This window comes from Stegastes partitus, unplaced genomic scaffold (assembly GCF_000690725.1).
Source record: "Stegastes partitus isolate 25-593 unplaced genomic scaffold, Stegastes_partitus-1.0.2 Scaffold1348, whole genome shotgun sequence".
NCBI lineage: Eukaryota > Metazoa > Chordata > Actinopteri > Pomacentridae > Stegastes > Stegastes partitus.
In genome coordinates, this window is record NW_007579079.1 from 115,903 (window position 1) to 130,536 (window position 14,634).

The following is a 14,634-nucleotide window of genomic DNA, read 5'->3' on the forward strand; positions in this document are numbered from 1 at the left end:
TGTCAAACCATCAACAACCTGTCTCTGCATATGAAGAACTGCTCCTGGACTGACCGGGTCACCAAAGAGTAGCAGTCTGCATCACATGCACACAGAACTCCAAGTTACTGGGCAATAATGCAGAAAAAACATTTGTGGACTGCGATAAGTTGATTACTCTAAAACCCACGTTTTTATACACAGCTGGTGATTAAATCAGAATATTTATTTATGCATCTGTTGATTCATCTGGACTGATAGCTGGAGGGCAGACTCTGTAAAGAGACACCAAACTCTGCTCTGATGAGCACTAATCCAGGAGAAGAAGATATTTCACTTTTAGATTTGACTCCTTTTGATGCAGGAGAACATTGCTACAAGCCCAGATGTTTCCTTTCACTGAGTCTCTCTGCTGCTGCACCAACATTCACTGATACTGTATTAGGTAGTGGACCTACACATGTGCAGGAACCCTGGAGGAATCAAGCCTCCACAGATAAATGGAGCTGTTGCTTCTGTAACTGTGTTTCACTTAATAGATTGGGTTAAAGCAGTAACTAGTTTCACCAAGAATCTACTGAAACACCTCCCAGGACAAATTACTGCACAGTCAGTGTATTTAGCGACAAAAAAATAAAAAATCTGTTTTCCTGGCCGGCTTAAGACTGACTTCGATTAGGAAACTATGTAGGTCAGCACACAGCGAGTGATCTTTGAACTGTTTGCAGCTTTCAGTCATGACATCATGTTTGTTCTGCGCTTTTTACCACTTGCTCTTCCTTCCTCGGTAGATATTTATGACACACACCGATTATAGACAACATGAGGTGTGGGATTTTCTAGGGCTGATAGTTTGTACTAACAATGCTGGAGGAGGAGCTTCATAAACAGCTAATTAACTAATTAACGGCTGCAGTATACAGTGCTATGAACGGAAGCTGACCTCATGGCAGAAAGCACCACTGACTGAATTAGCATGCCAGAAAAAAAGAGTAAAAATTAAACTAGTAGCTGCAAATGTTGCCTACAACAAATGACACCCTTCAATTTTCTGACCTCTTTAACACTGCAAGCTGTGATAATTCACTTCGAAATTAGCACATAGAACATGCACCAACAGCAAAGGCACAACAAACTTGTATCATATAAAGCGATCAAACATTCAAAGCAAAACCAAAAAACCCAACAACAGCACAGACTTCACACTCACACACTTCCTAACTCACATAGTGCGTGCTGGAAGCAGGAATGTAGAGGAGGACTGTTTACCTGGTTGGTGATGGTGATTGTCTCGCCCTCTTTCACCGTCAGCTCATTGTTTCCAGGCTCAGCAGAGAAGTCATATAAAACCTGTGCCTGCAGACCCGAGAAAACAAACACACAAGGTTTAATGAGTGATTTGAGGATGAATTTTCTTTGCACGTAGACAAATGCACTCGCACACCTAATCACACACAGTCTAAGTCTTGTAAAGAGAACTCAAGGTGCTTTGAAACAGGCCAAACTAGTTCCTCCGTGTGCCGGTTACGCTGACTCTCGCCTAAATTCCAGCATAAACCAAAACAAGGTCAGAACCATCACGTTACCTGGTTCAGTTTAATACAGGAGCCCACATGTCTTCTCACACTGACCCACATCCACTAATCTGTCCTTCCCCCGGGGCCCCAGAGGAGCACAAACACATGTTCGTTCAGCAGCTGAGTGAAAACTATTCCAGCATTTTATCAAAACAGCATCAAAGCTGCAGTGTGTGACTAACCTCCGTGTTCATTAACCAGAATGAAGGGCTATTTTCGATCCGTGGAACAGAGGTCTATTTTCGTGTTAGTCAACCAGCTCCTGGGAGTGGAGGAAGCAGGATGATGTTTATTAGCAGGAACTACATAACAGAGAGCGTCACGGATGCTTCTGGCAGCGGCCCGGGCTCTGCTGCTGGCTCCGTTATCAACTCCATGGAGCGTTTCTTCCTTGCTATGGTGGCGTGACTGTGCGTGGATGTTAGTCACTCTGATTAAACTAAAAATTCAAATGTTGTCGAATGCTACAGGTGTCGCTTATATGTACAGAATTCTGCATTCACATCAGGGCTTCAACTCGCAATTATTACTCATCAATCTGTTGATCGTTTTCTTGATTAACTGTTTGGTCTGTGAAATGTCAGAACATGGTAAAAACAAAAAAAGCGAATCAGTTTACTCTCATTGAGGAGAGACAAACCAGAACATGTTCAGATTTTATAACCTGGAATCAAAGAATTTAGACTTTTATTCTTAAATAGTGGCTCAAACCAATTAATTGCTTATCCGAAAAGTTGACAAATAATTAAATAGCTGACAGTTAATCAATTTATCAAAGGAAAACATCAGACTTTCTACATTTATTTGATAACTTTAATCACTTTGCATCTTCATAAAAGTGATAGAAAAACACATGTGCAACAAGTAAATTAGGATAAAATATGACTGGAACTGAAATGTACAAAGCACCCAGTGGCAAATAAATTCAGTAAAATTTGCCTCACATTCAGCAGCTGCAACTCTGAAGGGATCAATAATTATAATCCAATAATAATAGTGAATATTTGTACTTTTATTTTCAACAAAAATGTAAAAGTAGGACTTGTAACAGAGTACAACTAACTTTTACTGATCCAGCTATAGAGAACCAGCACTTGGCAATAAAACAAGAGTGATATCTACCAGAGATGGACACTTAATCAGCAGCATTGCGGAAATGATGGTGTCACTTAAATACATTACTGCCATTAGAGCACATCACGGAAAGCTGCATTGATAAAACAAGAAGCATGTTCTCTCACTGGCCCTATCACATTCAGCCCCCTCTCCCTGCATGACGATGTGCTGCTATCCTGAGGCAGCCCGGCCTCCTGTCGCCTCAGCCTGCACCTGCGCACCTGCACACCTGCCCTGGTTGGAGCTACAGTCAGCAGGAAGCAGCGGTTGCCCCAGCGAGATGCGCTTTGTGGTGTCAGAGCGTCCACAACCGGCGCGCTTCTTCCTACTCTGAACCTCAACCTCAGTGCGGTGGTGGTGCAGCTTCACCCTGACTGCCTCAGAGCTCACATTTTATGCATTTAATGTGTATTAAGATGAGATCATTTCCTTCTATTCTTGTCGTGTGTAAATGTATTTAACTGTGTGTGTTGTCAAATCAAAACGGCTAAATTCAACTGCATCAAAACAGGTGGTTGAAATGATCTCTGTTTATTGATATCTCGTGATATTGATTGATATTTAGTTCAGCTGTATGTAAGAAGGAGCGCTACTGCAGGTCCTTCATCCCAACCGCTGTCAGAATCCATAACAACACTGCATCTTCTAAAATACACGCCCAGGTCTTCTCAGGATACCCTTCACTGTGTGCAATTTATCTCCCTTAAGTGCAATAATTACTATATTGTACCATATTTTGTTTTATTTATCTTGTTTTTAATTTTTTTAAGTTCATAGCAGGGCTGCAAGGTGGCTCAGTGGTTAGCACCGTGGTCTCGCAGCTAGAAGGTCGCCGGTTCGTGTCCTGGTGAGGACACCTGGGATCTTTCTCCATGTTCTCCCCGTGCAGTGTGGGTTCTCTCTGGGTTCTCCAGAAACCTGTTAGTGATTCTAAATTGTCCGTAGGTGTGAATGCGAGTGTGCTTGGTTGTCTGTCTCTAAGTGTAGCCCTGTGATAGACTGGTTACCTGTCCAGGTGAACCTGCCTTCACCCTGGGATAGACTCGAGCCCCCCACGACCCTAGTGAGGATTAAGGTGTAGAGATGATGGATGGATAGTGTGTGTGTGTTTGTGTGTGTAGCTCTATTGCATTACATTTCTCAGCTGGTTGTCTTTTCTTCCTGTCACTTTTTTGTGCTGTAACCAAACTGCTGCAACAAGTGAGTTTCCCCATTTGTGGTGAAAAACTAAAGCGCAATCTAATCTAATCTAATCTCCATGTCCCTGCCCTGCACGGTTCACACGCCACAGACTACATTTCCCAGAATTCCCCCGCAGCTCAAATGACCCGCACTGGAAAGGTAGTAAAATGTCACAAGACACTTTCTTAATGAGACACATTTTCCATGTACAGCAAAAACATTCACGTTGAACCCACACAGATGTGCTGCAGGCGGCCATGACACGCCGCCAACAGCGACTTAATAAACCGCTTTAAACTCGGAATATGTGCCGAGAGAAGCGCTGACTGTAAAAAACTAGTGCGAGGAGCAGCAACTCCGACCGAGTCCGACCCGATCCGAGAGAAAACAACTGTCAGGGAGAACCGGAGGGAGGCATCCACGGCGGGGTTAGAGGTTTAGAAGAAGCCTGGAGAAGTTGTCAGACCTACCTTCAGCGCCATAGTCGAGGCTTTGATCAATCATTACAAAAACAGGGCCCTGCGGTTTTCAGGATCTCCAGTCCTCAGCTGGACATTTCTCCCCCCGTCGCTCCTCGGCTAAAGGCGAAGAAAAAAAAAAAACACGGTAATTCCTCCCGGTGGACGGCACACAGCGCACTGACACGTTACTAAAAAAACAAGAAAACAAGAAAAAAAACTGAGTTAAAAAGTCCAGAGAGAGAAAAAACAACAGAAAGCTGGGAACCGACGGTTGGAAGGGGAGTAGCTGGAAGCGACTGCTGCCAAGTTTGAAGCGCGTCGCTGCTGCTGCTGCTGCTGACAGCGCGAGGAGGGAGTGACCCGAGACAGGAACCCGGAACGGTCCAGGTCTGGCACGGCCCCCCGAGCGCCGGACCGTTTAAGGCCACACACACCTCAACTTACAAAAAATATATAATAAATTAATCAATCATTAATTGAATAAAAGAAAATTATTTATCGTCTCAGTTTGAAATAAAAAAAAAAGTGAATAAATAGATAAAGAAAGAAAGAAGTTGCTTAACAAATACAGTGTATGCTAACAATAGCCTCATTTTTTTTTATTTTTTTGAATGTCAAAGACATACTACTACTACTACTACTACTACTACTACTACTACTACTACTAATAATAATAATAATAATAATAATAATAACAATGTGTGTTTCTGTAATAAATAATAATAATGATAACTGCCCTGTAGGTCGGTGCTCTGACCACTGGTGGCAGCCACAGGACGTTTCCTGACCAGACTCTGGAAGTATGTTGTGCTCAAAGGGAGTCGACCCGAAACTTATTTCTTACGCTTCAGTCGACCCCTGCTGGGCTGAATGTGCCATTACATTTCAGTCCATGTTGTGGTGGATACAAAATCCATCCATCATCTCTACACCTTCATCCTCACTAGGGTCATGGGGGGCTGGAGTCTATCCCAGCTGACTCAGGGTGAAGGCAGGTTCACCTGGACAGGTAACCAGTCTATCACAGGGCTACACTTAGAGACAGACAACCAAGCACACTCACATTCACACCTACGGACAATTTAGAATCACCAATTAACCTCAACATGTTTCTGGACTGTGGGAGGAAGCTGGAGAACCCGGAGAGAACCCACGCTGCACGGGGAGAACATGGAGACTCCACAGGTGTCCTCACCGGGACGCGAACCGGCGACCTTCTAGCTGCGAGGCAACAGTGCTGACCACCAAGACACCTTGCAGCCCCATACAAAATCCTATTTATTTTTCTGGCCCATTTATGTCAGTGACAATAAGCCACATAACAAAAACACCCATAAGTGTAATGAATTGTTGTTCAATTGCACCACAGGTTACTGCTTCCAAAATACTTTTTTTGTGCACAGTGACATTAGTCTCATAGGAAAATAAATGCATTGGATACTAACCATCTTCTATCTGCATTCACTGGGCAGTAAATCTAAAATACAAACACAGGGAATGAAATTATAACTGCAGCATGTTGTGTTTTAAGATGAGATTAGATAAAAGTTATTGATCTCTCACGGGAAATGTACATGTTACAGCAGCTACATACAGATGAAGCAGAACAACAAGGCTCCAACTAAAGCAAGAATAAAGAAACAGACTCATCTAGCTCCGCTGCCACAGTCACGCTACAGGACTTCATTTATACCGTTCATTTGTACAACAGTATTTGTTTATTTATTAAATCCTTTTCGTTCTTGTTAACATAGTGGATTAGGTATTTGTTGTCCCAACACGCAGCATCCGTACAACAAAATGGAAACCATAAAATAACCAACAATCTACCACATTATACGCTATTATGGAAACCGTCATGGGCAGATGGAGAACGGGTCATAGACCAGAAGTCACACAAGTCTGTAATGAGTCACACACACGCAGAGTTAATGAGGTTGTTGATGCCGCCTGTGGAACGTCATCCCACTTTTCCTGAAGCTCTCGCTGAAGTCAGGGGATCTATAATGAGGGCCTGGCCGCAGCCCGAGCCAGCATTGTGTCATCTGTTGCGTTAAATCCAGAAATTGAAAGTGAATTTTCTCGTGAAGCTGAGACAGTTGAAGTTAGTGAAGCGTGAATACGAGCGACAGAAACGCACTAATGTGATGCCGGGATCACAGTCCTGTAACATGAGACCGTTTGTGGCTTAAGTCGGGCGTTTGATATCTGAGAGGGTTACAATAAGTGAGAGGGGAGCAGGCAGCTTATCTCTCATTTCTGCTCCCTCCTCGTCACCTCTTCATTTATCAAACACCTGAGTCCGGCGGCTCATTGAGCGGCACAGAAAGAGGCTGTGAGAAGACTTTTGGCAGCACCGAGCAGCAATCTGGAGATTTTGACTGACATCAAAGAGCCTGAACCTGCAGATTCAACGCTGAGCTCTGAAGAAACACTTACATTTGGAATTGTATTGAAAATGAACAACAAAAAAATAACAAATCTGAATGTGGCTGAGAGCACCAAGAGGTTCTTTGTGGTGTTTGTTGTTGCACAAGGGCAAATGGCAAATGACTGAGCACTTTTCTGACTGTATCGCTCGAGTTCATCTCACAGTGCAGGTGTGTCTTTGGAGGGGGTGGGAGGGATTTTTTTTTTTTGGCAACTCCACAGTCGCTGAGCTCAGTTTGAAGTTTTCCAAGCTCACAGAGACACCATGTGCTCTCTGCTTCCCCTCCTGCCCCTGTTACTGGCCTGGACCAGAGTGGCAGGGGCGGTGGACCCCACCATGCCGTTCATGGAGTACCTGGACCAGGACCGTCTGGTGTGTCTGAAGTGGGGCTTCGACAATCTGCAAGGGAACATCACATTCCAGCTGGTAGTCAACTCGACGGGCTGGGTGGGCTTTGGCTTGAGTCCAAACGGAGGCATGAAGGGGTCAGACATCGTCATCGGGGGACTGGGACCCGATGGGAGCTACTTCACAGTAAGAGAGCAGCTACATGAGTAGACGTACGTTTTAGAATTGATTGTACTCGTCTAGAGCTCGTTTTGGCTCCAAGCTGTTTAACTGAAACAGCCTTTGATCCTCAATCCTTCTGATTGTTCCGGAGTTGAGGATCAAATGCAAAGCTCCCTCTCAGCTTTACCTAAGGATAAAGGTTTTTCAGAACAAGAGTCTGGATTTGTTTTTTTCTTTCTTTCTTTCTTTCCTTTTGGTGTTAATCAGTTGTTGAACTGATTTATTTATGTTGCAGGTCTGTGTTTTGCATTTTCTTTTTACTCTTTTTCTCCACTTTTTTTTGCTTCACTGGTCTTTTCTGTTTGGCTTCACTTGCTTTCTGTTGTTATAGTGTCTTCCTGAGTGTCCTCCTTCTCTGGCTCGTCTGTCAAAGCACTTTGCAAACTCAGTTTTTAAGCTGCTATACCAACACCAACTCCTCCATACTTACATATAAAAGCTTAGGGCCTTGAGTTAAAATGTTTGGCGACTAAAGCTGGTGTCAGGCTTTCTTCTGTCTGAAGGTTTTGCCTGTCTGTCCTTTAGGATCGGCACGCCACGGGGAAGTCCACGCCTTTGGTGGATGAGCAGCAGAACTACGTCCTCCTCTCCATGAGCGAAAACGACGGCCAAACCATCATGACGTTTCAGAGAACCATCAAAGCGTGTGATGACAAAGACTTCCACATCACTGTAAGACACTGTTGTTCTCTTCCTACTGCATTCTGCATATACGGGATTCAATGCAAGTGTCCTGCACACAAAATCATTCTTTGGTATAAAACTGGTTTGGTGAGAAATAATGTAAAAAGCTATGTATGTACACACACACATTAGGAAGTATGTCAAATACTTTGATGGCAGACTGGTTGACACTTTCTGCAGAACAGACACGATAAAATGACAAAAAAGGAACCATGTTTTATAAGACCAGGACTATTATTAGACCTTTTACACCTTGTACACTTCAGATTTTGTTTGTTCTTTTATACCATGGAGATAAACCACTAGTCATGTCGTACTTTGTGTATTCTGTCGTGGCCCGTTATACAATCGCCTTTTTTATTGTTCACCCCATTCTCTCCGTAATTCTCAAGTTTCCCGCTTATCGCCATCTGTTATGTGAGCTCTTTTGTTCGACTTATAGGATTTCACCTCACAGCAGGGTGTTCTCAGATATGAAGACAAAGGCAACAACACAAACAAATGCACAAGTTTGTGTTTTTTTTCCGTTGAACACTTGAAATGCTAGACAGTTGCTACGTTACTGTGCCGTGGAGCAGTTAAAGATAAAGGCTCTTCCAGCTCACACAGAAACAAAGAAAGCCATTGTGACCCTCTTTCGCCGGATAAAAGTCCTTTCATGCTGTTGCTTTTGCATTATATTTAAATCTCTTGACTACAACTTGAATCTCTCTAACAGACTGGGCCCATCAAGCTAATCTACGCGTACGGAACGACAGATAAGATTGAATACCACATGTCTCGCAGAGGCACCAAGGAAGTAAACCTGCTCAACTATATGCCAAGGACCGTCCCGACCAGCTCCAACTATCTCAGTGCCCAGATGGACAAAGTAAGAGTAACAGTGGACGGTGACAGTTAATAAACAGTGAGGACGAATGGCTGCTGTTACAGAAAGAAAACTGTTTTCTTGTTTGCAGTTCACCGTGCCAGCCGTTCCTACCTACTATCACTGCAAGGTCCTGCAGTTCCCAAAGTTAAATACGAAACATCACATATATCAGGTGAGCATCTTTGCTTTGTGTACACAGAGTGAGCAAATTTAATGCAGTTCTTTCTTGAGATGTCTATTAAAGAGGCTTTAATCTACAATAATCTGTATGTCAGCAGCACCCTGTCTGATGTATGCATGAATAGCTAGAAACTAAACTGTCCCAACCTAAAACCTCTGCCCCCCTCAGATTGAACCGGTGATAGAGAACAAAGACGTCGTTCATCACATCCTGTTGTACCGATGCCCCCACTTCGTGACGCAGACGTATGAGTATAAGTGCTACGTGGGCGACGTGGGCGACACCTGTTTTCATGTCTTGGCTTCATGGGGAATTGGAGGAGCGGTGAGGGACGACCAAGTTTCTCTACTCTAGTTTGGGGCAGCTGTGGCTCAGGTGGTAGAGCGAGTCGGTCAATGATCGGAAGGTCGGCGGTTCGATTCCGCCCTGTGACCTGTTTCATGGTCGTTGTGTTCTTAGGCAAGACACTTCACCACCTTGCCTGGTATGAATGGATTGTTTGAGGTGGTGGTCGGAGGGGCCATAGGCGCAGAATGGCAGCCAGGCCTCTGTCAATCTGCCCCAGGGCAGCTGTGGCTACAATCGTAGCTACCACCACCAGAGTGAATGTGTGTGAATGAATAATTGACAGTGTAAAGCGTCTTTGAGTGTCCAGAAAAGCGCTATATAAATCTGATCAATTATTAATATTATTATTCGTTTTAGTCCATCTTTGAATTCACAGATTAATTTTGTCTGTCTTGTTGTGCAAGTCGATCGCAGTGTTGAATTTACTGAAGTGAAATCACCAATAGAGCGATGTAGAAGCACGCTCAGTAAAAGTCCTGCATGAAAACTCAAGCAAAATAACATACAGCTGAAACCAGAAGTTTACATGCACACTGTATAAAAAGACACATAGCCTTTTTCTTGTTACTGTCTGACATTAAATCAGACTAAACTGTTCCTGTTTTAGGTCAATCAGGATTACCAACATTTCTATTTGCTAAACGCCAGAACAATTTTTTTTATTACTTTCTTCAAAGTCAGACGTGTCTGTGTTGTAGCTCATGTAGCTGGAGTTAGTCTGAACGACTGTACATACAGATTTATAGACAGGGACAGCAGCTGAATCTGCAGGGATGAGATAATTATTGGTACTACTGACACACAAATCTGCTTTTAGTTTATACACCTGGACAGCTGATGTGTGACCTGATGTTTGTGAGACATCAGTGGTGCAACCTTTAACAATGTGTTGTATGCTAAAGACTTCCTGTGTTGTGTAAAGTCTTCATCCGGAAAGGAACTAAAGGCGTCAGATAAATTTATCAGAGCAGAAAGTGCCAAATAAATGAAAATGGTCAAGTTTTCCCTCAAAATTGTGCTTAAGTGTTGTTCTTGAGTAAATATATTTAGCTGCTTTCTACCACTGGTTGATCCACAGGTTTTTGAGTTTCCAGAAAATGTGGGTATTCCTGTTGGAGGTGACAATAATAATCCGTTCTATAGGCTGGAGATCCACTACAACAACCCAGAAAGCAAAGCAGGTAAATATGGTGCATGTACTAGTGTGCTGTATACACTCTTACACACACACACACACACACACTTCAACAGCATTAAGTTGTGTTTAATAATTCAAAAATGAAATGTGCGTTGATGCATTCTTTTTTATTTTAATTGTTTTTATTTGCGGTTGTCTTTCTCTGTACAGGCATCACAGACAGCTCCGGGCTGAGGCTGCACTACACGGCTCAACTCCGGCAGCATGATGCCAGCATTCTCAATGCAGGCGTGCTGGTCAGAAGCCCCCTGACCTACAACATCCCGCCAAAAACCTCTCAGTTTCGCACCTACGGCATTTGTAACACGTCACAGTTTTCTCAGGTATACGGTTGTGCTACGTGGATTCCAAATGACAGACGTTTTTAGGAGTAATGTTCAGCGTTCGCACCCATATTCATGAAAGTCTCATTTTGACCCGCAGCATGTAAATCCTGTCCCCGACCTCCATGTGTTTGCTGTGCTGTTGCACACTCACTTAGCTGGGAGGAAGGTCAGAGTCGGTCACTTCAGGTAAGAACAATACACTGAGTAACTAAATACGCAATAAGAAATAGCTGGTAATTGTTAGTATGGATTGGTTTTAATTTTTAAAAAATTAAAAATTAACTCCTGTTTTGTTTTGTAGTGTAAGGAGGAACGTTTCCGGTGGTTCTTTATTCCAACATCAGTCAGACTTTACTATGGTGCATTATAAACTCCACGAGCACCGCAACATTCAAGATAAACTTTATTTGTCACATACACATTTATACACAGAACAGTGACGTGCAGTGAAATGTATTTTGTACCAGCCTCCGGTTTCAATAAAAGAAAACTAAAAAAATAAAATAAACAGAAATGTTAAGTATATATACATGTATACATACACATAAGTAGTCAAATAAATAAAGCAATCTCCTCTGTTACTGCTGCACTTTTTCCACCAACAAACCCATTCCACTATGTGCAATAACTGCCTCATCTTGTGTAGTGTTTTGTTTTTTTTTTAAAATCTGTATATAACATTTTTTCTCTTGTAATTTTTGCGCTGTGTATTTCTGTTTTGTTTTTTTTTTGTTTTTTTTTCTTACAATTTGCACTGATTGCACACGTTTTCTCTTGGAACTGTTGTAACGGTGAACTTTCTCCGCTGTGGGATCCATAGAGTTTATCTTGTTGAACAGAGGTTTGATGTATGCTACTATACTCTTTCATAAACTCTTGTCTTCTGTAGAGATGGAAAGCAGATAGGCTTCTTGGGCTTGGATGAAAACTACGACTTTGAGTTTCAACAAACTGTCAGTTTGGGGAGCATCAAGACCATCAAGCCTGTAAGCTGTAATCACGTCTATTACATGCTAAAGAAAGAACAGTGTTTTGGCTCTTATGGTGCCTCATTACTTCCTCTACAGGGTGACGAGATCATAGTGGAGTGCACCTACAGCACCGCCGACCGAGATGGAATCACTCAGGTGGGTCGGTGCTGCGTGACCTCGTGTCATTACAGCATGAAGCGCTAAAGTAAAATCAGAAGACGATGGTAACCTGAAACCTTTGATGCAGATGAACAAATGAGCGATTTAATAATTCATGTCTGTGTCCAGGATGAGCCACGTAAATCAGACTGTTTATTGCTTCACTATCTGCTGCAGTTGTTTAGCTGCAATTCTAAATGAAGACGACACATGAAAAGATTTACTGCAACTAAGTTGAACAGTGCTAAAAAAAAAACAACACTCTCTTTGGCATAATTTTAGGACACACGCGATGTTAAAGCACTCATACAGTTGTGAATTAAAGTTTACAGACACTTGTATAGACCGTGTATATCCTGGCAGTCTTGAGTTTCAGTTGTCTACGATGGAATCATTAAAACTCATGCGTCCTTATTACAAAACAAAAACAATCATACATTTTGGTTCTTTCATACATTTATTACAGGTCTTCTGGAGAAATCACTAAATCTGCTGGGTCAAAAATATACACAGAATAATGCTAATATTTAAACATTCGTTGGTCATTTTCACCTCAGCTAGCCACTTTTATTAGCCGTCTGCAAGCTTCTGGATGTGTCTCTGATCACTCTTCTCTGATAGACTTGTTTCTTTATCAGTCCACAGGTTCCTGATTTAAGGTTTAAGTCAAGACTTTACGAAGTCTAAAACCTTAATTCTAACCTGATTCTTTAACACTGTTGATGTGTGTTTGGGGTCATTGTCTTGTTGGAAAACCCAACTGCATCCAAGACCAACCTTCTGTCTGATGATTTTAAGTTTTCCTGGAGAATATAGAGGTAATCCTCCTTCTTCTTTACTCCATTTACTTTGTGTAAAGCTCCAGTTCCACGGGCACCAAAACAGGCCCAGAGCATGATGCTGCCACCTCCATGCTTGATGGTAGGTTTGGTGTTCTTGAAGCTCAAGGCCTCACCTTCTGTCCTCCAAACATTTCTGGTCATTGTGGTCAAATAACTATTTTTTAAACTCTCCTCCAGAAGGCCTTTTCTTTGTCCATGTGAGACTTCAGTCGAGCCTGAAGGTGCTGCCTCTGGAGGAAGAACTTCCTTCTTACACTCTCAGTCAATCAAACACACCTGTGTTCCAGCAACTTCTACCTCATTGCACACCTGCTTTTTGGCGATTCTTGGTTGACCTTTGAGCATCCTGACCTGTTTTTCAGCAGCGGTTTGTGTTTTTTGACTGATCAAGGCAGTGACACAACTGGACTTTAAACTTACAGTTGTTTGCACAGTTGATGTTGGAATGCTTTGAAATGGCGAACTAATAATTCATCTATTACAGGATCAAACTGTATGGTTCATTCTTTTTTTGTGACAAGGCGGATGTATTTCAACGTTTGCATCATAGAAAATTCGGAGTTGCAGGAGTCGATGAAAACTCAAGACTGCCATGACATACGTGGTCTTTACAAGTTTAGGTAAACCATGTTCATGACTGTAGCTCCACTCTATGATGAGTCCATTTCCTTCCTTACAGATGGAACTAGCAACCACTGATGAGATGTGTCTGGCTTTCCTCTTCTACTACCCTGCAAACAAGATCACCTACTGCGCCAGCCGTCCAAATACAGCTCTTCTACCAACGATCAACATCAACAACATGTAAGACCCAATGCGAAGCTTCACATCACGTTTCTGCTGACCCTGACCAGTGCTGATTTCAGTACATACACTACATATAGTGCTTTTTGTCATGCAGATGTATTGATATGCTTTTCTGAAGTAGCTTTATGCTGATTTCCAACAGAGCATCTGACGAGTATGAGACTTTGTTAAAGGCCCTACCTCAAGTTGAGATAGCCCTTGACAACGACGTAAGTATGACTTTGAAGTTTCTTTCTGTTTAATCTACACTCTAAAGCTAATATTTGGACAAAAAACAAACTGCGTCAGGCTTTTTTGTTATCACAACTTCTATTGAAACTATATTGAGCCAACAAACTACAGTGAGCGAGGGGAATTAGCTGGGAATTTTCCACTACAGTCCAAGATATTTTTAAGTGTCAGACTAAACCATCTGAAATTGTGCAGCCATGTTAGGGTGAAGAAGGGGACCTGAACTCACAGTGGAGCCAATTTTGTTAAGTCACCTCAAATGAAATGTAGTTTTAAATCGACTAATGCAGAAATTGTTATTTCAATTACACACAATATAAAAACGATGCAATTACCAATATTATACACAACCCATTAAATAATGTGTGCAGCTTAAACAGTTTATCTAAATCACTAAATAAGATTATTTATTTATTTATTTATCTTTTAATCTTGCAACCGTGTATTTAATTAAGGAGTGTGAACACGTCCCTTGAATTACTTTTTAAAGTGTAGCGTGATCTTTTGTTGAGGGATTTTTTTGAAAGACTGTTTTAAATGACAGTAATTTCAAACATTTATAGCTGGTGAAATGTTTGTCGATTGGTTTCTTTTCCTCCAGCTTTAGATATACAGTGCTTCAGCTATTAAACTTTAATGAATGATCTAAATCAATCAGTGATTTCAGATCTATCTGTAAACTATATATTTTGCAGTTTTT

The 14,634-nt window shown here is 42.1% G+C and overlaps 2 protein-coding genes across 3 annotated transcripts in view; one reads left to right on the forward strand and one right to left on the reverse strand.

Moving 5' to 3' along the window:
* The window catches only part of snx9b (sorting nexin 9b), an 18,987-nt gene extending 14,335 nt beyond the window's left edge, over positions 1-4,652 (reverse strand). Inside the window, exons 1-2 of one of the 2 annotated variants that reach the window (XM_008298759.1) lie at positions 4,325-4,652; positions 1,249-1,335 (exon numbers count right to left, since the gene is read on the reverse strand). In XM_008298759.1, the coding sequence (XP_008296981.1) occupies positions 1,249-1,335; positions 4,325-4,336 (99 nt within the window). In that variant the 5' untranslated portion in view covers positions 4,337-4,652. The remainder of the gene's footprint in view (positions 1-1,248; positions 1,336-4,324) is intronic. The other variant, XM_008298760.1, reaches the window with a different exon arrangement.
* Positions 4,653-7,010: 2,358 nt separating this feature from the next.
* Positions 7,011-14,634, forward strand: part of moxd1l (monooxygenase, DBH-like 1, like) — a 9,185-nt gene continuing 1,561 nt past the window's right edge. Inside the window, exons 1-12 of the mRNA XM_008298762.1 lie at positions 7,011-7,280; positions 7,842-7,988; positions 8,719-8,871; positions 8,960-9,043; positions 9,221-9,376; positions 10,479-10,581; positions 10,749-10,921; positions 11,022-11,110; positions 11,814-11,910; positions 11,992-12,051; positions 13,576-13,700; positions 13,846-13,912. Of these exons, the coding sequence (XP_008296984.1) occupies positions 7,011-7,280; positions 7,842-7,988; positions 8,719-8,871; positions 8,960-9,043; positions 9,221-9,376; positions 10,479-10,581; positions 10,749-10,921; positions 11,022-11,110; positions 11,814-11,910; positions 11,992-12,051; positions 13,576-13,700; positions 13,846-13,912 (1,524 nt within the window). The remainder of the gene's footprint in view (positions 7,281-7,841; positions 7,989-8,718; positions 8,872-8,959; positions 9,044-9,220; positions 9,377-10,478; positions 10,582-10,748; positions 10,922-11,021; positions 11,111-11,813; positions 11,911-11,991; positions 12,052-13,575; positions 13,701-13,845; positions 13,913-14,634) is intronic.